This window comes from Papaver somniferum, unplaced genomic scaffold (genome assembly GCF_003573695.1).
Source record: "Papaver somniferum cultivar HN1 unplaced genomic scaffold, ASM357369v1 unplaced-scaffold_150, whole genome shotgun sequence".
NCBI lineage: Eukaryota > Viridiplantae > Streptophyta > Magnoliopsida > Ranunculales > Papaveraceae > Papaver > Papaver somniferum.
Genome location: NW_020624377.1, coordinates 1,507,031 through 1,532,122, shown reverse-complemented (window position 1 = coordinate 1,532,122; position 25,092 = coordinate 1,507,031). Strand labels below are relative to the sequence as shown.

General features: G+C 36.2%; 2 protein-coding genes across 4 annotated transcripts; both read right to left on the bottom strand.

Moving 5' to 3' along the window:
* Positions 1 to 613: 613 nt before the first annotated feature.
* On the bottom strand, positions 614 to 2,208 carry LOC113335892 (alkane hydroxylase MAH1-like). Its single transcript, XM_026581911.1, has one exon. It carries the CDS (start codon positions 2,201 to 2,203, stop codon positions 614 to 616), a length of 1,590 nt encoding a protein of 529 aa, XP_026437696.1. The 5' UTR covers positions 2,204 to 2,208.
* A 12,932-nt stretch (positions 2,209 to 15,140) lies between these two features.
* Positions 15,141 to 18,644, bottom strand: LOC113336085 (protein LNK1-like). Of its 3 annotated transcripts, none has more exons than XM_026582072.1 (9): positions 18,327 to 18,644; positions 17,662 to 18,179; positions 17,169 to 17,511; positions 16,931 to 17,056; positions 16,497 to 16,832; positions 16,203 to 16,351; positions 15,853 to 15,976; positions 15,605 to 15,751; positions 15,141 to 15,504 (listed from the first exon to the last, which is right to left on the bottom strand). In XM_026582072.1, the coding sequence occupies exons 1-8, from the start codon at positions 18,348 to 18,350 to the stop codon at positions 15,656 to 15,658; spliced, it is 1,716 nt and encodes a 571-aa protein (XP_026437857.1). In that variant the 5' UTR covers positions 18,351 to 18,644; the 3' UTR covers positions 15,141 to 15,504; positions 15,605 to 15,655. The 3 variants fall into 3 exon arrangements, with proteins under 3 accessions (XP_026437857.1, XP_026437858.1, XP_026437860.1); XM_026582073.1 differs by having other exon boundaries at positions 16,497 to 16,763; XM_026582075.1 differs by having other exon boundaries at positions 16,497 to 16,760.
* Between the last annotated feature and the right edge of the window lie 6,448 nt (positions 18,645 to 25,092).

Sequence of the window (25,092 nt, the reverse complement as noted above, 5' to 3'; positions counted from 1 at the left end):
TTTTGTCCTAACCAGCTTGTTAGTGACTTCTATGTTGAAGTTTAACCAACACCATGGCCTTGTTCCCAGTGAGCCTGTTGATGAGTTTGCTGCAGCTTGCTTCAATCATGAACTTGTAGCTCAATCTGATAAACCATAAATGCGTATATAATTGTGCCCCATTGAAATCTTTAAAGCAGAGGATGGTACACTTATCTTTTCGCCATCTTCTCTGATCAGTGGGTCTGAATAGCAAGCTACAAGATGTGTACCGTCACTTGCAGATTAATGCGGGGCAGATAGCCTAACTCATCAACACAACGAAAGAAACCAAACACCATTGCATGAACAAAGCGTAAGCTGAAGTTGATAAAACTCTACAAGGACAAGACTTGTCTATCCACCCTCATTACGTTATGAATCATAGTAGGTGTCTCAACCTACCACTATTCTTCAACTGTCTTAGCTTCTTGAATATTACAAATTTAAAGCATGACCTACAAGCTAGGCAACAATACATATAAACTGCCAGAGATCTATTATCATTAGAAAAAAAAACATATTATAGTATTACAGACATGCATATGAATTTCAATAAAATAGGCAATATTTGAGAAGATGAATCCAAACGAAACTATAGTAGTGATACTCTTTCTTTAACTCTAACCTTTAAACCATATTTAGTATGAAGAATCAAAGATGGTTTCGGTTGTACAACATGGCCTTCCAGCAACTTAATTTCAAAGTTGCAAAGCACTGATGCAACAACAGACTTCATCTGTGTAAATGCCATTTCTTGCCCAATACAATTTCTTGGCCCTCCGTTAAAAGAAAAGAATTTAGTTAATGGTTCAGGACTTAACTTTCCGTTCTCATCGATCCATCTTTCCGGTTTGAACTCATGACAATCTTCACCCCAAACCCATTTCATCCTTGCCATTGCATAATATGACATTAAGATTCTTGTTCCTTGTTTCACGAAAGTTCCATTTGGAAGCACATCATCATTTACAGCTATTCTTCTATTAATAGGGAGCGGTGGATATAGCCTCATGGATTCACATAAAGCTGCATGCAAGTAAACCAAATCTTTCAATTCTTCTGAATTAAACACCTTTGGCGATGACTTTTCCTCGTCAATGCCCATATCACCATTTGTAACTTCCTTCAGCTCTTCCAAGATCTTCTCTTCGACGCGAGGGTTTTTGGATGCCAACCAAAAAAACCAAGTGAGAGAAGTACCTGTTGTATCTCTTCCTGCAAAAAGAAATGTCAAAGCAGTATCTCTAAGAAATTTATCGTCGAATGACGGTAAAGACTTGGAGATGCTAAGATTCTTGTTAGATGTCATAATATATGATGCTAACAAATCATTTGCTTCAACACCTTGATTCAATTCATCTCTCTTGGAAGAAATATATTGATATAGATATTTGTCGATTGTTTTCCCAGCTTCAATTAATTTTTTCTCCTTACCAAGTTTTATCCACCTTAATAATTTCCACCACTGGCTTGGCATAATATTGCGAAAGAATATTGCTTCTGTTCCATCATCGATAGCTTTCCCCAATTCATTCTCTGGAAATTCTATCGAAAGAGTATTACTGTTTCCTCCAAAGACCACTCTAAAGATACTGTCGTAAGAAAATCTTAACATAACGTCTTCTAAATCCACAACCTGCTCATGCTTTGCAACATGTGACAATAATGGCAGCAGTGCATCTTGCACTATCATCTGGGTCACGCTGGCTACGGTGCTTCGAAATATTTTTGATGTAAACCTTGTGTGCGCCATTTTTCTTTGTGCTCTCCATTGATCGAACTCAACATTGAAAATACCATTTCCAATAAGATCGAAGGTTTCAAAGAAGTCTGAACCTTTTTGGTAATTATAAAACTTAGTTTTCGCCATGTGCTCAATGTTCCGAGGATCGCAGGTGTAAAGAAGTTTTGAACTTCCGAATATTGCTCCTCGAACAACAACGGTACCACTCACAAGTTTGGAGAACTTGACAGTCCATTCGTGGACTTCGTGAATGTTGTATAGAAGTGACGGTAGTATATCGAGTAAGGGCCAACGAATCCTAATTAGCTTCTTTTGTTTTTTGATGATGAACTGACATCCTAGATATAGAAAGCTCAGAAATAGCAGTGCAAAACAAAGCTGAGTCCATCTACGATCAATACTATGATCATAGACAAAAACTGGAATGAAATGCCCCATGTTTGCGGTACTATTTTCTTTTTTGATGTTAGCTTCTGTGTGTATATAGAGCCTTTTGAGGGCCAGATATATAGTTAAGGCCTGCATGCAAATATCTTTAATGTGTTAGGTTGTCTGGTTGAGTCACCTTATCTTGTTTTTGAAGAATTTAATTGGTCTTTGGACCAGTCCTTAAAGGGTAGCGTCTGACTATGGGGTAAAATTAAAAGAAAAATAGTGCTGTTATAAAATCCAAAATCACTACATAAATAGAACGCGTCAAGAAAACTCTACCGCAAACGTGTCACAAAAATACCGGTCTAATAACACTGCCAAGTAGAAATGGAATAGCAAAAGGAGCCGGACGCTCATCTTAATGTAGAACGAAAATGTTTCACTGACAGAAGAATGTGCATCGAAGGTGCACCGTGTGAGTGGATGGTGGGGTCCACTTCTACTCTACCCTAATCCCAATGCAGAGAAGTAACATTTCTGACCGTGCGATCCGTCCTTTGTGCAATTCACGTGCACAATCACGGTCTGTCTATCATTACTGAATGTAGAAAAACCGAATTTCTTATTCTCTTCATAGTTCGCCACTTTGGATATGCCAAAATCTTGTTCATAAAATTTTGAGTATTGCCCCAGCGGGTTCTACATCCCTATTGTGGCTTCAGTTATTGAACAAGTTAGGAAACTTAGGTCCATACCAGCACCCGAGGTGACGGAGCTAAGAGTTTTGATTCGATGGAGCCATAGAGTACTTACGGTCAGATCATATTCGATAATGTTTATAATCGTTAGGTTGTCAGCTTGAACATTTCTAAATCTCTGAAGCGCTAGTCATCTGTGCCAGAAATAGATGTACGAAAAACGATTTAGTAACGCATAACTGCTACAAACAAAGTTAACAAACTTTTGTCAACTAAAAAGATATTGGATCTCGGTTTTAGGACTTTACCCATTTCATACATGACTCTGCCTCTCCGTGCAAGTGGCGTGGCTCAGTGGTAGAGTCACTGGTATCCTCACCCAGTGACTCTACCACTGTACTACAGTGACACCGGCAGTGAATTCCAGACAGAGACAATAACATATGATTTTACCACCCCAACCAAATATGCTATCAAAAAAAAAAAATCATGAACACTGAACTGCTTATAGATTGCATACTACATTTCTGACATGAAAAAAGTCCAACAAAAAACCGCATCACCACGAATACATAAAGACAATCAACTTATATTGTTGCGGTCATCATAAAATTTTGATTTGCAGTTCACTCTCCCAACTATATTAATCATAAATGCGAGTATGGTTGTGCTCTTTGAAATCTTTAAAGTGGAATTGTTGTTACACTGGCCATTTCATTAACATTTTCTCAGAGATGTTGTTGAGAGTACCAGAGGTGTTGTTGAAAGTTGACAATGGGGCTAGAAAGTTATGGTTTACATAGGTGTTGTTGGTGATGATAATGTCGTTGATGATGATTAACTATAAATGTTGTTTGTATCCAAAATGGCTTTGATATTTATACCATTGTGGGTGGGTTGTTGTTGCTACTTATCTTATTACGATCAATCACCATCATCAATTTAAGATGTATTTGTTTGATCGTCTTCTCACAAATATGGGAAAGGTCTCACGAAAACAATCCCGAAATTTAAAAATAAAATAAAATTGCAATGTTCATTTGTTCGGTCTGTTTGGATTTTTTGTTGAAACGGCGGGGCCGGCCCATAGGGTAATCAGGGAAAGGCCCAGTTTGGAGCAGCAAAAGCCTGATTTTACATTAAGGGGTATTCTTAGAAATGGGAGAAACTTAGGGACTAACTGATGAACTACAAAAGTATTCGGGGGCAGGAGTTTATTTGATATTAATGTTTGGGAACTCATATGGATTATTCTTCTTTAAACTAGTTAAATATTTTTTAGTTTTTGGCATACGTTCTTTTGTTTTTGCTTTTTTCTTTTGGAGCCTAAAATTAAAGAAGAATAGTGTTCTACATAGCTATTTAAATTTCTTATATTGTCTTAAATCATTGATCACTGGTGATCAAAAAATGTAACTTAATAACTCCTCTTCATTTCGCTCTTTTTCTAATTCTAATACACATTTAAATAGAGAATAATTAGGGTTTATATTTTGGTCAGAAGATGTTGGTTATTTTTGATCGATCTATGTTATCATAATTAATTCAGATTATTTTTTAATTCTAAAGTTCATAATTTTTTTTAGGACTCATTGGCGGTGTTTACTTAGTTGCTTTTGGTGTTTTTATGAAACTGTTAAGTGATAAATCTTTGAAAGTTTGGGACTTAGGGTTCTAAGGTAAAGAATGATTATCTTTTATTATCAGAGTTGTGTACAAAAAGAATTTTTGGGGGCATCAAAAAAAATTCTGCTTCGGGGCACAAATTTCTCAGGAACGGCCCTGTGAAACCTAAATGGTTAATTTCTCAAAGAGTAGCGTCTGACAATGGTAACAGTACAGAGTCGAAGACAAATTAGCCTATGACGGATGCAATAGCCTATCTCGAACTCGCAAGCGTTGCTATTTCAATCTTGTTGTCAAGTTTAGTTTCCGAGACTATAAGTCTTGATTTTTAGTCTACTTATAGCTAAGTCTCGGATTAGGATAGAAAGTGTAGTTGAGCATTAGATTTCACGGCATTCATCGATTAAAGACGAAGAACTACTAAGTGGATCTTGTGGAACTTAATCAACAAAATGTGAACTCATCTATCACTCAAAAGTCTATCTACTATATCTCCTATTTGAGACAAAAGTCTTATAGCTATATATACTTCAATTATACACATTTGATATTTTGACTTGAGTTTAACTCGCTTACATATTTCTCAAAATATGTGTTGGTAAGCTTTCGCTTTAACCAAGTTCATCTTATATTCTTGACGAAAGTCAAAAGATGATCATGTGAAAATTTCCTTGTAACATCTTACAGGATTTGTGTGAGACAGTAATTTGATGTAGACTCAGAATGTTTCGTATTGATTATTCGATCACTTGAAAATTTCTTTGAAGCTAATAGTTTGTGTGAGACAGCTATTGTCGTCTTCTAAGAGTGTTTCAATAATTGAAATGGGAGTTTAGAACACTTAACTATAATTGGATTATGAGCAGAATGAAAAAGCGGGGGTCTAACAACCTCACCCAATATTTCGATCAGCAATATGTATGGACTAACTCCAATATACTTTCTATCAACTAGACAGTCAAACTCAATCTATAGAAAAGTATATCGAGGAGTTAATATCTTTCTCTTGATTTTATTTTACTCAATCAAATAGAAATCTGCGAGTCTTTATCAAATACAAGGATAATAAACTTGGATGGCACCAAAGACCAATATCCAAGGATCAATCAATTTCCAATCAACAACCAAAGGTTGGATTTCACAATTGATCGATACGAATGCACAACCTGTGATATTTCAATTATATAACAAAATATAATGCGGAATAGAAATAACACAGATACCAGAAGTTTTGTTAACGAGGAAACCGCAAATGCAGAAAAACCTCGGGACCTAGTCTAGACTGAACACCACACTGTATTAAGCCGCTACAGACACTAGCCTACTAAACTAACTTCGGTCTGGACTGTAGTTGAACCCTAATCAATCTCACACTGATTCAAGTTACAGTTGAGCTCCTTACGTCTCTGATCCCAGCAGGATACTACGCACTTGATTCCCTTAGCTGATCTCACCCACAACCAAGAGTTGCTACGACACAAAGTCGAAGATTTTAATAAGCAATCTGTATCATACAGAAAATTCTACAAAGATAGATAAATATGTCTCCCACAGATAAACCTAAAATTTTTGTTCTGTCTTTTGATAAAAATTAATGTGAACAAGAACCAATTGATAAACCAGACTTATATTCCTGAAGAACAGCCTAGTATTATCAATCACCTCACAATAATCTAAATCATATGGTAGGAAACTAGATATTGCGGAATCACAAACGATGAGACGAAGATGTTTGTGATTTCTTTTTATCTTGTCCTATCGGAGATATAATCTCAAGTCAATTATTCCAATTGAACTCGTACGATAGAAAATGGCAAAATCAGATCGCTCAGCTACAAGAGAAGTAGTTTCGCCTGGCTTCACAATCCCAATGAAGTCTTCAAGTCGTTAATCGACAGGGTCTCGAGAAAAAACCTACGATTAAAGGAGAATCGACTCTAGCAAACCAACTAGTATCACACAGGAGGTGTGTGGATTAGTTTTGCACAGTTGCTATACGTCTCCTTATATAGTTTTCAAATCAGGGTTTGCAATCTAGGGTACCTTGGTAACAAAGCATTCAATAATCACCATTAGATGAAAAACCTGATTTATCCAAGCTAATATCTTTCAACCGTTAGATCGAAACTTATCTTGTCACACACAAATGAAATGTATTCATTTAGGTTTGAGTAACCGTACCTAAATGTGTACATTGGTTGATTCACAAATGGTTGACCAATGCTTAGCCATATGAGTGCTTTCATATCAACTTTATTCATCTTTCTCATAACTAGTTCAAATGACTCATAAGAACTAGTTCAATAGTTGTTCAATTGCTTAGGTCTTTATACATAGACACAATTGAAACAAAATCGGTTTGATTCATTTGAATCAATTCATGAACAATATACCCACGGTTTGCAAAGATTGCATTCCTTATAATTTTTTTTGTTCTAAGTCCATGAACTATCGATTTGAGAAATAACCAGCTTGGTAAGCGTACGGGCATGCGAACCTACCAGATTTTGAGTTGGTTTTAGTTTCCAAACTCAGCATCCTGGTGAAAAAGTTCCGCCAGTACGCGTACGGGTACACGTACCTAAGGTGACTGGTTTTTGAGTTCGTAAACTTCAAACCCAGCAGAATTTCACGGACGTGAACTTCCGCCAGTATGCGTACGGGTACGCATACTCAACCTGTCTCCTTAACCAATACTGCATGCACACATATGCACGCACTTGGTTTCCGACACATGGATTTATACACAAATGTGCGAACATACTAAATGCTTACATCCATAGGTGGTTACACATTCTCAACTCTACATTTCAATCATTGAAACATTCTTCTATAATGTTATAACAGTTGTTAGACATAAAGAATCGACGATCGTCATCAAAGCTATTTTCAAGATTGAAACGTCATCATGACTTTCGTCACGGGTAAAGATGAAGATGTTTAAGCTTACCAACACGTATTTCGATAAAAAGATAGGCGAGTAAACTCGACTCGAAATAGCAAATGTGTATGTATGAAAACTATTATACGACTGTTGTCTCAAGAGAAGGAGATAGAGTAGATAGACTTTTGAGTGACAAGATGAGTTCAAGTATCCACATACCTTTTAGTCGGATGAATTTCCACCGGTTCCTTGAGTAGTTCTTCGTATTTGCAAGATAATCGCCATGGAGTCTGGAGATCAACTATTCCTAACTATCCTAGACCGAGACTTAGTCATAAGTATACTAGAAATCAAGACATATAGTTTTGATCACTAATATTGACAAACATGCTTGATATAGCAACGCATGCGAGTTCGACCGAGCAATGCTCTAACACATAGTATGCGTACTTGCATATGTGTTGATCCAAGACCAGAATATAGTATGCATACCCATCTGCGTACTGGCGAGGTCAGGTAAAGTCCTGGAACTAGAGTATGAGTACATGTACGGCAAACATGACAACTACTAGGCTGGGTTACTTGCTTTAGACTGTTTTTCATCTATATATATATATATATATATTCGGAATTTTGAGAGAAAGTATTTTCTTCTTCTAATCTCTGATATCCCAATCTTTTCTGTCACTGTTCATCTTCTTCAGTTTTCTCTTCTCTATTGTTCTCTTAATTCCGTGCTTCTTTTATTCTCAAATCGGAATCATAATAACTCCCAAAAGGGTTCCGCCTCCATCACCGCCTCGGAGCTTGGAAGATTTCCAGAAGGAACTGAAGTTAAAATGCTTTTCCATTTCTCCTTCCAAGGGTTCTCTAAAGAACATGGATCTACACCATGGATGGACTCCCTCTTAATCTTGGTCTTCTTCTAGGGTTATTGTTACATTAGTTCAGCTGAGAGCGGGTTTACCCATTCCCCTGTATATTCCTGCTAACCCTTTTTTTATGACGTGCTCACGAGGTTGGAAGTCAAGCGGGGTGTGTTTCAGCTAGATGGTGATGACATTCGTCTCCTGAATGATTTTGTTCTTCGCTCCATGGGAACTGGTCTTTCTCAAGTTCCTAACTTTGCTGAGGAATATGTGACTTCGGAGGACAATGCAGGCTCGTTTCTGAGAATTATCATCCTCAAGTTTCTTCAAAGAGTAGCCTTCAAGGGTGAGATATCAGTTTCGTGCGAGCTACTAACAATACTTCTCGCCCTCTCCTACTTGATGTTAATCCCATCGGTTATTTTAAGATCTACCGTCTTCGTATTTTTGATGATGAGGATTGGAAGATGTACCCTCTTGTTCTTGAAGGTCCTTGGGTTTTGGGAGTTAACTAGAAAGGGGTTGCTCGTTCTTTCCCTGCTGCTCCTCATTGCCATTTCTATCGCTACGAACTTTGGATGTTTGTTTGGCATGATGAGAAGATAAAAAAACATGTTACAGTTTGTCGAGACAAGAGTCGATCCGAACTTCGACATGATGAGAAGCGGATCGCTTCTCATTCCGAAGTATGTTCTCAACTCGAAGCTGGAAACGTTGAAATTGCGATATTAGATAGTTTAGATGAAGATATTCAGCAAACCTTGAATTCCACCCTCCTTCAAAAGGAAGGTAGTGATTACAACAGCTAGCTTTTTTATCTCATTCTTTAATTTTCTATCTTGTTTCCTTATCGTCTTTTCAAAAGGTGAAAACATCTTTCAAAAAGTTAATTATTATTAGATAAGTCATTTCCTACTATGTAGGTGGCAAAGAAAGACAATAAGGAAACAAGATAGAAAATTAAAGAACGAGATAGAAACGCTAGTTATTGTAATGACTACCTTCCTTTTGAAGGAGGGTGGAATTCAAGGTTTGCTGAAAATCTTCATTTAAATTATCCAATCTCGCAATTTCAAGTTTTGCAGCTTCGATTTGAGAACATACTTCGGAATGAGAAGAAACTCGTTTCTCATCATGTCGAAGTTCGGATCGACTCTCGTCTCGACAAACTGTAACGGGTTTTTTCATCTTCTCATCGTGTCAAACAAACATCTAAGGTTCGTAGCGATAGAAATAACAATGAGGAGCAGCAGGGAAAGAACGAGCAACCCCTTTCTCATCAACTCTAAAAACCCAAGGACCTTCAAGAACAAGAGGGTACATCTTCCAATCCTCATCATCAAAAATACGAAGACGGTCGCTCTTCAAATAACCGATGGGATTAACATCAAAAAGGAGAGGGCGAGAAGGATTGTTAGTAGCTCGCACGAAATTGATAGCCCACCCTTGAAGGCTACTCTTTGAAGAACCTTGAGGATGATAGTTCTTCAGAAACGAGCCAGTATTGTACTCCGAAGTCTCATATTCCTCAGCAAGGTTAGGAACTTGAGAAATACCAGTTCCCGTGGAGCGAAGAACAAAATCGTTTAGGATACGAAAGTCATCGCCATCTAGCTGAAACACACCCCGTTTGACTTCCAACATCGTGAGCACGTCATAAAAAAGAGAGTTAGCAGGATTATACAGTGGAATGGGTAAACCCGCTCTCAGATGACCTAATGTAACAATAACCCTAGACGAATACCAAGATTCAGAGGGAATCCATCCATGGTGTAGCTCCATGTTCTTTAGAGAACCGTTGGCAGGAGAAAGGGAAAAGACTTTTAACTTCAGTTCCTTCTGAAAATCTTCCAAACTCCTAGGCGGTGATGGAGGCGGAACCCTTTTAGGAGCCATTATGATTCCTTGAGAATAAAAGAAGCACGAAATTAAGAGAACAATAGAGAAGAAAAAACTCAAGAAGATGAACAATGACAGAAAAGATTGGTATATCATAGATAGAAGAAGAAAAGACTTTCTCTCACAATTCCACATATATATATAGACGAAAAACCGGCTAAATCAAGTAACCCAGCCTAGTAGTTGTCATGAAACTTAACACCATTAGTAAGTTTCTTTTTAAGAAGTGTTTACATAACTTGCAGTCTTCTAATAGGGGTATGAATTTAAAACAGGTTTCGTCCGATGTTTCTCTTCCACGAACCTGTTTCTTCTGTGGGAAAAAGAATCACTATGTTCAACATTGTTTTGCTATAAAGAAACAGATTTTTGATCTTCAAAATCTACTTGTTTTTACAGTTGACAGAGTAAATTGTCTGACGACGTCTACAATGGATTTCATTCCTGCAGAAAGCCAGAACTCTCATAAGAGGGACTTCAATTGTCACTCATCTTTAAATCCCTACAGGGATCGTGTTTCTCCTCATGGTGCAAAATATTACACCACAAAAACACACATTCCCGGTATTTATGAGAACAAGTCTTGTAGATCTAAGTCTAGAGGGTGGAGACCTTTCTCTTCTAATCCTCTTGAACCGATTTCAAGAGGTCCTAGACTTAATCCTCATAAAAATCCATCTGATGGTTTTCCTAAAAGGTTATGTCGAATTCTTCTGAAATAATAAATAGTCGAAGGAAGGTAAGAAATACTAGGTTTAGACTCTCAGATGGTAGTCTCAACACATCTTTCAATACTCATGCTGGGGTTACATCTCACTGTGCTACCTAGCGTTAGGTAACTTCATCCTTGTATCTGACTTGAGAGTTGGAAGGATGACATTTGCGAGATGCTCTACTGTTGGTTACCTTTTGTGTTGCGTTTGAATTAGTTGTTTTCTCCTTATGTGAAGGTTGCGTCATTTATTGACTCCTTGTAACTAATATTTCTCTTTCTTATGCTCTGATTAAGTCTTTTAGTTATTGAGCCATGATGGTAAGAGATATTTGAAAAAAAAAAGTATTTCTTGTTGGATCTTTTCTGATCAATTAGTCTTTCTCTTCTAGTCAACGGTCGTCCGTGTCTTTCTTGGGAGTTTTAGGGTATCCACAAAAATGGTGTCCTTCTCTTGTTTGTAAAAATATATATATTATATTATTTTGCCTTTCCTAATAAAAAAAAGGAATGCAGAACTCCTCAAGACCTCAATAAGTGGTGAATCTTGAGATGGAAGAAAACTTTAAAGGATGCGATTCTGTTCAAGAACTTTTCTTGAAAAAGATGATTGAAAGGAAAGAGTACAACTCCTGGATTGGAGAATCTTTCAAGGATTTAATTCTTTTTCAGAATGACTCTAGGGTCGAATTTGCAAATCTTCAACTGCAAGTAAATCAGCTTATTTATGGTCATGCCAAAATCTTTGAGAATCAAAAGATCTTGATCAGGAAACAGAATAAACTCATCATGGATTGTATCAAAGCTAGGCATCTTGCCTGTATTGTTGATCGGAAAGTTAGTGCTCTAACTCATGAACATGGTGTCTCTACGGTCAGAAGAATCAGGATATCAGTGATACCTTTTATGATGGACCCTTTCAAAGGTATGATGTTATTAAAGAAACTTGATTTTTATTTTATCTAGGAAACTTCTTATGAGCATTTATTCTTCTGCTTTAAGAAGGATAACTAGGGTTTGGGAATAGCAATTATTGTGAGTACACATAGCTATTGCCAACGATTTTCATCTTGCAATGTTTTTAGATTTATTTATCTAAATTCTAAAGTTTATTTGGAAGATGATTTTGCAGTATTAAGTTTTATGGTTTTATATATTGCAACTTGTTATGGGATATGTGTGTTTGCATCCGTGAACTATGATTGTCCCATATATGTCAAAAGTTAAGCTTATGTCATTATGCAAATATTGATGAAGATAGGATGAACTTTTGATTGCAAAGATTAAGTCTATTATATATATTTATGAAAAATTGATGAAAAATATAATGAATCTTTGAATATTCCGCGGTATTGTTCTTTCCCTGATCCACTATGTAAAAGTACTGTGTGGCTCCATAAGTTCTCTTATGTTGAGCATTTCCGATTAAATTAATCATGGGTTCTCTTGTGGTTAATTTAATTGAGTATTTTGGATACAAAATCATGTTTCATGTGATTTGTTAATGTCCAAAGAAATTCTTCTTTTCTTATGAAAGTAAGGTCGCTCTTGTTGTTCTTTCGGGAATGACACTTTATGGAGGAGAGTTCTTAATTGAACTTGTGCTTAATTTCCAAACCTTTGTGGGGAGTGTGGTTGTGGAATATTGTAGGAGTTTTCTTGTATCTTTATAAACTCCTTGGTGAAGGTCAAATTGTATCTCGTCATAGTGAGAAAATAATTGATTTATATTCCGAAGTATGTTCTCAACTTGAGGCTGCGAATCTTGAAATTGCAAGACTAGATAGTCTAAACGAGGATATCCAATAGACTTTTAAATCCACCCTCCTTCAAAAGGAAGGTAGTTATTATAATAGCTAGTATTTAGGTTTCATTTTATGATTCTCGCTATCTTATTTCCTTATTATCGTTTTTTGCCTTTGTAGAAACTAAGACCAGCTTGAGGAGCCAAATCATCAAACTTTCTCGTAAGAAGGATGATTATGCTAAGAGGATCACCGCTCTTGAGGAAGGGTTGAAAATGTGAAAGAGGATCTGAACAAAATGGAGAAAGATGCCATGAAGATCTCCAAGAAAGCTCAGCAAAATGCCAACATCTCTAAACAAAAGTTTGCTGACGAGTTCTGCGACAAGCATGGTTTTCCCCGCAAAGTTGTTGAGTTTGACGAGCTATCTGAGGATGAACAGTCTCAGGAGGAAGTTGTTGATTCTGAAGCTGAAGCCGGTGATGGTGATGATAACGAGGAGACTTAGGATGATATTCTTGAGGATGACATTACAAAGCCCTCTGGAAAAGGAAAAGCTTCAATTGATGTGAAACCACCTGAGCAACCTCAAGGTACCAACGAAGCTTCTGTTTCTCGCAATGTGGACAAAGATGCCCTTCCTTTGAATCGACTAGTTAAGCAGGCTTGATCTTTCTTTGTTCGCATTTCGTGACATTTTTTCGCTACCTATCTTGTAACACTTTACATTTGAAATGGGCGCTCCCAAGCTTGGGGGCATACTTTTTGCGAATCTTTCTGTTTATTAATCTTTATTTTTTTACGTCTTCTTCGTTGCTTATTATTTGTTTGTTATATGAGAAGAATTCTACTACATATGTAGCATGATTAGAGCATATTTGAAATAACATGGTTAGAACATATTTGACATAACATGATTAGTGTAATATTTGTTTTTATGATATTGAACCCTATCGTTAAGGCCTAGTAATAGCAAGACTATGTTCATCCTCGGAAGTAAATAACATTAAATCTAGCTACCTCTGTTTTTTACTTTCGAGTGATGATAAATTATGCGAAAGAAATGCACAAAAGAATACTAAATTTAAATATATACTCGCCTCTATTCAGATCCATGTTTCTAGCGCCAAAATGTAATTGCAGGAAATCCTACAGCACACCCAAGTGATATGAAATATATGATTCAAGACATAATAATGAAAATGAGTGTGTTATGATTAAGAAGAGATGATAATTTAAGTTTGAAGCTACAATCAAACCCTAAATTAAACTCACCGAATATCACTCCCAACATATCTCTCCTAATAAATAATTACTCAACCTGTTTTACTATGCCCTAAGGTTCCCTTTATACACATTCAGTGAAGTGGAGTACAGCTCATCTTTTACTTCGCTGATATTCATACAATTCGTGTGACCATCCTTTTATTTCGCTTCTCCTATATTAGATATTAAATTCTGTTTTACTTCAGGGATAATTCCGGAGACTTATCTGTACAGCTGCCTGTATTTCCTGCTCAAAAATTTATCTACGCTTGAGATCGTTTCTCTTCGCTTCGATGTTCTTTGCTCGCTAAACTTGACAAGTTACATTCTTCGTTTGGCCTTTTATTTATCTCGTTACTATCATTTTTTAACTTTTTTCACTTCGTAACTTTTATTTTTACAAAAGTTTCGTTGTGTCTTCTGACAGTTGATTTGACCTCCCGGGTATCTTAATAAATGCTTTGTCTAGAAATTTGATAATGATATCTTCTGACGAGGTTAAATCGCTGATTTCGTTTCTTCGTAACCCTACACATAGCGAGGTTATTTTCTGCACCTACAATTGGGCTAATTTCTGATTTCTCTCGCCGACAAATCTTAAATGTGTATATAATTTTACCCTATGAAATCTTTAAAGCGGAGGGCACAGTACACTTGCCATTATCTCTGGTCTGACGATGTAACCACCAAAAACCATATCTTTCACATGAAAAAGAAAAATCTCAAAATCCACACCTTATGAGTTATACACCCCATTTCATGACCAATCTCGGAGTTTCTACACCAAAGTCGTACACAATGATGGTCCTGTGATTAGTTCCACACATCCTAAAATTATACTCCGTTGCAAAAAAAAAATAAAAAAAAAAGTTTGTTTCATGTGTAATTTGCGTATGAAACAAACCTATCTTTTTGAAACGGTGGTAGTAATAAATAACCAACTAACCTGTTATTTAACTGTCCCGTGAGCCAATCAAGTAGTGACATGGAAATCTTGATGTAATAACTTGTACATTATTTGGGGGGATTAGGAAGCGTTTCAATTGAAAGGCAGCCAAACACCAGTGGGTCTGAGATCTGCATATTATAGTTGTTGCAAGTATCAAAGATGGTTGATGCAACTTGACGGTGGTTTTCGAAATTATGGTTTACACAGTTGCGGTTGTTGTTTGTAGGTGTAGGTTAGGGATGATAATGTTGTGATGCTTTTGACTTTTGACTGTCAGTATATGAGCCTACAAATAGTAGCATTGATGGGTTGTTGCAACAGGTCTCATTATGATCACCATCGCATTTGAGATGTATTTGTTGATCATCTTCTCATAGATTGTACAATTAGCTAGCAATAGGTAGAGAGACGGATGGGTTTTGTTTAAATAGCTTTCAGTGATTATAAAAAAAGACAATACGCTCATCTCAATGTACACTCAAGAGTATTTAGGTAAGCAGAACTAGCATCAAAATGCAGGCTGGGTACACAGTGATTAAGTTGAGACCTTGGTGATTTTATACACCAACTCCGTATCCATCACTCCAGGGACTTCTTCCTGACTTTGCCAATACATACATTGATATAAAGATTCTTGCTAACAGTCCCATTTGGGTGGATACACATCTTCATTTACAAAATAGGAAGTGGTGGATACAGCCTCAGGCTTTCATGTAAAGCTGCATGCAAATAAACCAAAACTTTCAGTTTTTCTGGATCAAACACCTAGCACAGCAATGGCTATAAAAAGATGATAAGCAGAACTAGCATCAAACTTACCATGATACAGGCTTGGTACACGGTGATTAAGTTGGGAACTTAACAATTTTCTTAAAAACGATCTTTATACACCAGCTTCGTATCCATCACTCTAGGGACTTCTTCCTGACTAACCAGTTTCCCAGGCACCATAGGCTGAGTAGACCCCTGAAATTTAAAATTTTTGTTTGCACAATATCTAGTTTAGCTTGTGTAATGTGACAAACTATTAAAACAATTGAGGCATCAGGTAGTGCTAAAAAACTTACTATGCTACGGAACTCCGTGAATTTGGCACCTTCAGCAGGATCTTTAGGTCTGTGGAAAAGTAAATGTGCTATCGAACGATCTATCGGGTTCGTATCTGTTTCAATATCCATAAATATGAAGCTCCTGTGAAACACAAAGAGTCAATGGTGTGAATGATCATCTCAAACAACAAGACAATAAGATATCTGCCTCGAATGAACAAGAAATTAAATCTCTTGCAAACTCTATGACAATGATCTTTCAAAAAATAAATAAGGAGATGAATCCCAGGAACTCCACTGAACTCAGAAGCTGTTCACATAAATCAACTATATAAGACGGCGAAAAATAGAATGAAGTTTTGTCATACTTATTTGTGTCTCCAGTCATCTGTGCATCATTTCTATCACCACCATCCACGAAACAATTGTTTGAGTTTTCAAAATTGTTTCTCTGCTCTGCACTTCTTGCCAAGCGGTATAAACTGTCTCTGATGCATAGCTTTGTTCTGAGATCCAACTGAAATTAAAAAGAAGTCAACTCAGTTAGGCTGCATAGATTGACGACGGTTTCCAGCATCATAAACGTACAGCTCCTAATAGTAAAAACTGTGGAACTCAAAAGATGAAGGTGATGATCAGAATAACAATGGAAAACACAATACCTGTTCCATGACATAATTTAGCTGCCGGAAACTAGTGGCTTCTAGAGAGCTTTCATCTGTTGACATGGAGTTATTGCTAGAGCCTTCAAGTACACATGAAGAATCTGGATCACTACAGTTCCCAACTCTATCTTGAATGTTCTGCAGCTGCTTCGTGACTGCAAGATGAGCATCAGAAGTGGGTAGTGTTTGCTGATGTGAGTGACTCTTTTCTTCCAGCATCATAGACGAAGCATTTAGAGAAGGATTGGATGGCCTTTCTACCTGCTGCAAAAGATTCCATGTGTCGCAAGCTTTTAAGGACAATAGTGCAAAACCAGCCTCCTCAGTTATAAACTGTTGCTTAAATAAAAATTGGAAACTAAAGCTGCGAACAATTGCTGGAGGAAAATAAAAAAGTGTAATTGGATAGAGCATAAAGGAGGAAATGTTACATTTGAAAATTGTTCTGTTGTGCGAGAACTTTGAAAAGAACCACTACTTAAATGCTCCGAAGAACTGTCCACTCTTTTCCCTTCAATTTGGTTGTGGTTCTGTAACTGTTTTTCTTGAAAATTGACCTGTTATGAAAGAAATTCACAAGTATGACAACTGAAGGATTTTGGACCAGATATAACAGAGCCACAATCAAATGTTGATATAAAAAGAAAATGTAAGAAGTAAGAAAATGACCTGTTCCATTGGCACAGAGGATTCAACATTCGTATCCACCATGTTACAGTATGAGAAACCCAGATTAGCATAATCACTACCATCCATGGGCTGTAAACCCACAGCATAATCATTGGGAGCGGTGATTTGATCAGTTTCATTGGCCACTTGAGTAGCGGTAACAGGCATGAATTTGAATTCCGCTTCCTCATGTTTCACTTTGCTCAAATCTGAACAGGGAGATTTGAACCCTGACTTGAGAGCATCTTCAGAGCCATCAATTGCCTTCGAGGATGGTGGAAACCATGAGAAATCATCACCAGCAGTAGTTATGTCTCCTTGACCAAACGTAGAATCACAGGTTCTGCAATAAGAATACTTAAAACATCACTACCAAGAGAACTTATAGAACATCATGAATTTTAAACGAAGACAAATGCATCTGTAAAGGAATCTTAAATGTTTAAATCATGTGAGGCCAGAAACTCAATTACGAAAAGTATAGATCAACTACCTAAACATGTTGTCGACATCCTCAAAATTGCCAATATCAGGCCATCCATAATAAGAAAGAAAAGCATTGTCCTTCTCCTCATGGTCATTACCAAAAAGCTCCATGTCAGTGTTTGCTGCTGAAATATCAAGTGTGAATTGAGACAGACTTCCATTAACTGAAGCAGAAGCACCATTATTTCCCAGCTTAGCACCATTATTGTTACCATTAATACAGTTCCCATCACCTAAACTAGCCATTTCTTTCGTAGAATCAGTCTGACAGGAATCATTAAGCATACAAGACCAGGAATGATTTTCCAGCATCTGACCCCTTGCTTCATTTACAGTTGCACAACTCATCTCCTTGTTTTCAGTATCCCTAGCTCCAATATCACTATCTGAACTATTTCTAACAGATTTTAACCGCTTCTTACAAGAATCGTCACGAGAAGTACCATGATTGATTTGTTCATTACCGGGATGAGGAACTATATGGTCACCACTCTCTTTAAACTCATCCCATACAAACTCATCAAGCTGCAAATTAACATAACAACTTAGCTAAATTACTGAATATTACTAAAATTTACAAATTGAATCTAAACTTGTCCTAAAACTCATCAGATCTAATTGTAAAGCAAGAAAATCAAATGAAAATGAAAATGAAATTCCCAAAAATCTTACCTGATATTCAGACCAATCTGTCATTTGATTACTTCTTTATCCTTGTTCAAATCGATCTATTTGCATCTTCAACCAAAATCAATCTCTTGATTTACACAAAATCAAAACTCTAATTTCTATCCAACACAGCTCAAAAATGAAAAATCTAACAAAAAAATTCACTAAATTCTTCCAAAAACAATCACAAATTCACTAAAATCAGAAGTATAATTAGTCTATCTGATTAAATGAAAAATCGCCGTAATTTGGACAAAGAGAGAGTTGAGTTCTACTCTTTTTTTTTTTTTTTTCCTTTCCAGATTCTTCTTCAGCTACTACTATTTTTTAATTTTTGTTTATTAATTTTTATTTTATTGGGTTTTCTTTACGAGAAAGTTAGGCGTAACAAGACACGTGTCAGTAAGATCAAAAGGAGAGGGGAGGAGGGATCAGAAAACTGGTGGACAATAAACAACAGATCAGTTCCTATCCTCTCATTGGTTTAGTGTTTTTTAGTACCACTACTCATTTAACACCTGTTTATATGGACCCTTTTGTATTTTATTTTTCTGCGGTCGACATTGAGCTAACAGTGCTGCTTTTGTTGAATTTCTTTCTTTTTCATTAGTTTTTAACACCCGAGCTGATTTATTCTCAGCCACTATTATTTTTCTTTTCTCTCGCTCCATGCATGAACTTATGAGTTTCTTTCCTATCATGCTCCTCTACGACGGTATATTTCACGTATTGGTTTCATTACCCTCCATGTTTAGAATCACGACCCTCATTACATAACTTCTATATTTTTCTCGAGTCCAGATTTGTTCATGCTCCTCTACCGACTGTATATTTCACATATTTTTCTCATTGGTTGATTATTTGACTGATGGCTTCATTACCCATTTACCCTCCATGGAGTTTGGATCAGTGAAAAAGATCAACTGGATCAGTTGCTCAAGAATCACTTTGCTGGTATGTATATTTCTCAATATCACGTTATTCATCCTTTCTTTAATGAAGTTATTCCTCAATGCATCACTACTAATGATAACGAATCTTTGTTAGCATTGCCATCTGCTGAGGAAATATACAAAACAGTGGCCAAAATGAATCCTTGGGGGGCACCGGGTCCTAATGGTTTTCCCCCTAGTTTCATTAAGCAACATTGGAACTTGCTTGGTAATGATGTGATTGCTCTTGTGCAGGGTTTTTTCTTAAATAAAAAACTACCTGCTGGCATCAATCATACATACATTTCTCTAATACCAAAAGTTTCAAAACCATCTTGTGCATCAGAGTTTAGACATATTAGCTTAAGTAATGCTACATATAAAATAATATTGAAGATTTTGACTAATAGGTTGAAACCCCTGTTAGGCAAATTAATTAGCCCGAACCAATCTGCTTTCATTGCTAAAAGGCAAATTACTGATAATATAATTGTTGCTCACGAAATTTTGCATTCTATGAAAGCTAATAGGAAAAAACATGGATCTTTTGCTTTGAAGTTAGATCTTTCAAAAGCTTTCGATAGATTAGAATGGGATTTCATTTTGTTTATGCTGAAAAGTTTTGGGTTTGACAATTCTTTTTGTGATTTAATAGTAGAATGCATTTGCACGGTCAGTTTTTTGTCTTACAGATTGGCTCTCAAGGGCCTACCCACTGTCCCCTTATCTATTTATTCTATGTGTTGAAGGTCTGTCTAGATTACTTGCTAAGTTTGAAGATGAAGGTAAGATTGATGGTCTAAAAGCTGCTCACTCTTCCCCATCCATAACTCATTTGTTGTTTGCGGATGATTGCTTTGTTTTTGGAAAAGCTAGCATTGCCCAGGTAAGACAACTACTTGATGTGTTTAACATTTTCTGTTCCTCTAGTGGACAGGCCATTAATTTTCAAAAATATGGTATCTTTTTCTCTCCCAAAGTTCATCATAAACATTGCAAATTAATTGCAAATGTTTTAAAAGTTAAAAGAATATCTAAGGATGACAAGTACTTAGGTACTCCTTTATTTTTTCATAGATCCAGAACTTTAAATTTTGAACTTTATTAGAAAAATTTTATGCTAGGCTAAGAGGTTGGAAAGCAAAATTGCTTTCTCAAGCAGGGAGAACGATTTTGATCAATTCTGTTACCTCTGCTTTTCCTTCTTTTCAAATGAGTTGCATTGAATTTCCTGACCGAACTTTGAAAAAAATGGATAAATTACAGAGAGATTTCTGGTGGAATAAATCTGATAAAAAAATCGTATTTATTCCAAATGTTGGAAATCTATCTGTATACCTAAGTCACAGGGGGGTTTGGGACTTAGAAATCCAAAAAAAAATAATGTGTCAATGCTTACTAAGTTAGCATGGAGAGTCATTTCTAACCTTAATGCTTTGTGGGTTAAAGTGTTAAAGTCAAATTACTTTAAAAATTCAAACCCTCTCATAAAATCTAGAAGCACATCCACTTCTTGGATTTGGTCAAGTATTAGGAAAGGTATGGAAATCTTAAGAGTCAATTACATTTGGGATTTATCTGCCCATTCCAAGTTAGACATTTGGACTGAAAGATGGATTCCAAATACTGAGTTTCCTATTCATCCCACTGTAATTGAAGAAGAAACACCTACAAAAATTGATGATTTAATTAATGACAATAGGCAGTGGAATGTGGATGTTTTAAATGATTATTTTGAGCCTGAAATTGTGCAGAAAATTCTTACTCTCCATGTTCCAGATTTTGCAGTAGATGAACTTAAATGGGTCCATACTAAAGATGGTGTGCCAAGTGTTAAATCTGTTTACAGGGTTTTGACTAGAGATTTGGGTGACTCTAATTCAATATGGAAACAAATATGGAAACACAAATGCCAACATAGAGTACAACTTTTCATTTGGAAACTGTACTCTAATGCTTTTCCTCTTAATAGCAGACTTGCTATGTTCAATCATAAAGCATCTCCAAACTGTTGCTTTTGCAATGGAAATCAGAGTGAAGATTCTTTGCATCTTTTCTTGAAATGCCCTTTTGTTCTTGATGTGTGGTTTTCTCTTGGACTAACACCTTTGTTTGCAGCTAGAAATTTCGTCTCAATTCAGGAATGAGTAGATCACTTATTTAATACCCAAGAGATAAAGTTGATAGAAAAACATTTTATATTTTATGGTCTGTCTGGAAACTTAGGTGCAATGTGATTTTTAAACACCATAAACCTGATCCAGTAAAGTTAGCTAGAGACATTTCTTTTCAGCTTACTTATATGGAAAAAACAAATCTATTAAATAATGTAGGGTTTGCGGTTGGTAATATCTTTGATTTACAGAGCATTCTTAGAAAGAACAAAAATATTTTACTAATAGATGCTTCTTATGATTATTCCACTGGGAGATATGGATCTGCAACAATCCTCATGGATGAATATGGAGAGTGTCAACATGCCAGAGCCTCATCTGGCCTAACTACAGGCCCCGAAGAAGCTGAATGCATTGCGCTCAGAGATACAATCCGTTGAGTTTTAAAGCTAAGACTTACATCTGATTTGATCTTTGTTGGAGATTGCATTTCTGCAATAGAGTCACTTAAAGAGTTTAATAGCAATTTAGGATGGAGAGCAAAGAAAATAATGAGAGATTGTCAAGCCTTGTATGGCTGTTTTAAAATTGTGTTTCATGTTTTCTTAGAAGAGACTTCATAGGAATAGTTGATACTCTTGCAAAGGGTAGTAGGGGTTATAGAGTTCTAGATTTTTCCACTTTAAACATGTCACAGGTGGAAAAAACTGCTTTCTTTGAAACTCTTTGTAAAGGGCAGTGCCCTTCTTTGATTTAGTTTTATAAAAGTTTTCTTATTATCAAAAAAAAAAAAAAAAATTACATAACTCCCTAAATTAAATCAAAGGTAGAGATTGAAATGTGAAATATACACTCGTTAAGGAGTGTGCACGAATTTGCACTCCTTTCCTATCTTATTATAGCGGGATAATTGGCGCTAGGATAATCATGAGATAAGTGTGGCAGGATTTGTAGAAGGGTGAAAAAGAAGATGATGAGTTAATGATGTAGCAGGCAATATAGAGTTGAGACTTGAGAGTGTTTTGCCAAACAACACAGTAAGTCAGAGAGACAAGTAAAAAAAGCAGTATTTTACAGTTAGAAAACGAGATTGTAAAAAAGCTATCTCTGTCTTTTCGACGATAGCTAATTTCAAGGTATTTAGAAACTAGATTCCTCTTTTATCATATGTAAGTGCGATGTGTCAATGACTGGGAAACTCAACGGTAAATCTAGTCGATCTGAATAGTGGAGAGGGATATGGATTAGACTTAAATCATCGATTCCAAAGACAATTAGGTTTTTTTAGGTCCACTTAACTGGGCTAACTTTCCATCATCGTTTTTGGTCAAAACTAGCCTAGTTTTGTAAGAAGAAAAAAACTGGCCTAGTTTTGTAAACCATAAAAAAGGCCTATTTTTGTAAAAAGCCCAAAATTCTTTTTTGGAACTTAAGGGACCTTAGAAGAGCCAGTAAATTGCAGTCTTTAGTAAATCAATTGAGTCATTCTTTAGTTTTTGTAGCTGAATCCAAAGTAGTAAGCACTGCTTCTTTTTGCAATAAGTTGAATTTACCAGGAATGCAAAGCATGGTAATTCATAATCCAATTTCAAGTAAAGTAAAAAAGTAAATATGTGGTTATTTTGGAATAAAAATTTACCAACTCCAACTGTTGTTTCAATGTCAAGTCAAATGATTACTATCGTCATAAGTAGGACTCTTATTTCTGGAGTTCATGCTCATTTTGGTCTTGTTCAAAGAAGATTTTTATGGTCCGAAATGGAATTAATAATTGATTTGAAACAACCATGGTTAGCTATTGGTGATTTTAATGTTATTACCTTTTGAGGAGAAAAAATAGGGGGGAGCTGCTGATAGAAAAGTCATGCTAGAATTTACAACTTGTCTTGATATTTGTGAATTATTGCAAGTTCCAAAAACAAGATTACAACACTCTTGGTCTAACTGTCAGCATGGTAGTAGCAGAATATTATGCAAACTTGACAGACCCGTTTTCAATCAGTTGTGGCTTCAAAAATATAAAGATTAGGGTTTTAAAGTTGGTTTAAGGTTTGCTTATGATCATGCTCCTCTATTAGGTTGTTGTGCTAGAATTCCTGAACCAAAAAATGCTCAAAACTTCAAAAAATGTGGTTATCTCATCCAAATTTTATGGAAGTAGTAAATAATAGTTGTTCTGAAGAAATTGAATGTGATCGTGCTTTTGTTTTTCAGAGCACATTAAGATGTATTGAAGAAAATTCTAAAAGATTGGAACTAGAATGTATTTGGTAATATGAATGTGAAATCAAGGAAGCTGGAGAAAAATTTTAAGAAGCAATCGTTCAGTCTGACAACAACCATTTTGATACTAATGCTTTGGACATATTAGTTGCATCTCAAAATGACCATGATTCAAAAGAAGTTCAGTTAAGCAAAATGCTGAAGCAAAAAGCTAGGATAAAATGGGTTAAGGAGGGAGATGCAAATACAAGCTTCTTTCATATTAATCTGACAACCAGACAAACTATAAATTTCATTAGTGAATTGCAGGATACCAATGAAGACATTGCTATAGATCAAAGTAAAATAGTTGAAGTGCTAGTTCGACATTTTGAGCATAAATTCAAATTTAAAACGATTGAAAAAGTTGATTCTACATTGGATGTGATACTGATGAGCACGAAAGTGCGACACATTTTCACTCATAAATACATTAAATGGGACTTATTTTATCACTAATAAACTTGTTTGTAGGTGTTTTTGTGAAATAAGCTCTTGTGGAAAATGTTGCTCGAAAAGTTGTTAAAAGCACCCCCGGAGGACACATGTTATTGGGACTCTCACTATTGGTTAAGGGGCACCTCAATTACTAAGGGACACCTCATTGATAAGGGGAACCTTCTTTACTATTTACACCCTTGGCTATTCGCACCCCATCTCTGTTAAGGGGCGACCATCTTCTTCCCTATTTGAATCTGGTTTTTGGCGGGAAAATGGAAGCAAATATTAGGGTTCGATTTTTGGTGGCAAAAAGAAGATTCAATCGATGGATTCAGTTATGTTGGACCTGTTAGTATTAAACAGGCTTGGTATAGTCATTGTATTCGAAAGAGTTGGGCTGGATATCCGTGTGAAGCGAAACAGAGTGTGGAAAAGATATCGAGTTTCGGGAAGTGATTACAAGAGATCTTATCGAGATTTTCTTTCTGTTTTCGTTGGAGAATGACTTATTCTTACCAAACAGGAATAGTAAGTGCGCTGTAATTAAGAAAATCAAGGAGTTACACGGATTTTTGATAATGCAGGGAACTGCATTCAAGAGGAAGATTATCACGGAATATTTGATGATACGTATTGCATGGAAGAAGATTTTCTTCTTTACTCAACGAAATTCTACCCTATCAAGCCAAGATAAACAAGGATATTCTGCACGTCATTCACAACTGCATTTGAGAAAGAAAATATTTTTTTTATTACCGAGTAAAGGAAGATTATTGGGAGTTAATGAGCGAGATTTGTTGTTGTTGTGGTATATATATAGGCTGATGGGATGTCAGTGAGGGAGAGAGAGTGATTGGGGGAGGCTACAGAGTCGATAGAATTGCTGCAGAGAAATCTGCAGCAGCAGCAGAAAAACAATGAAGAACAAAGAATATTGACCCACACAAGCATTCGTTTATGCTATATTGAGTACGACAGTTGCAAGACAGTCTTATATGCTACAGTGGTAACGACCCACAG

What these genes read in the sequence shown, in the direction of transcription:
- LOC113335892 (XM_026581911.1), bottom strand. Translation starts at nt 2,203, where the DNA reads ATGGGGCATTTCATTCCAGTTTTTGTCTATGATCATAGTATTGATCGT.
- LOC113336085 (XM_026582072.1), bottom strand. Translation starts at nt 18,350, where the DNA reads ATGACAGATTGGTCTGAATATCAG. An exon ending in CCTCTGTGCCAATGGAACAG is followed by an intron (nt 17,057 to 17,168) that starts GTCATTTTCTTA and finishes CTTTCATAACAG; the next exon opens with GTCAATTTTCAAGAAAAACA. An exon ending in ATGACTGGAGACACAAATAA is followed by an intron (nt 15,977 to 16,202) that starts GTATGACAAAAC and finishes TGTGTTTCACAG; the next exon opens with GAGCTTCATATTTATGGATA.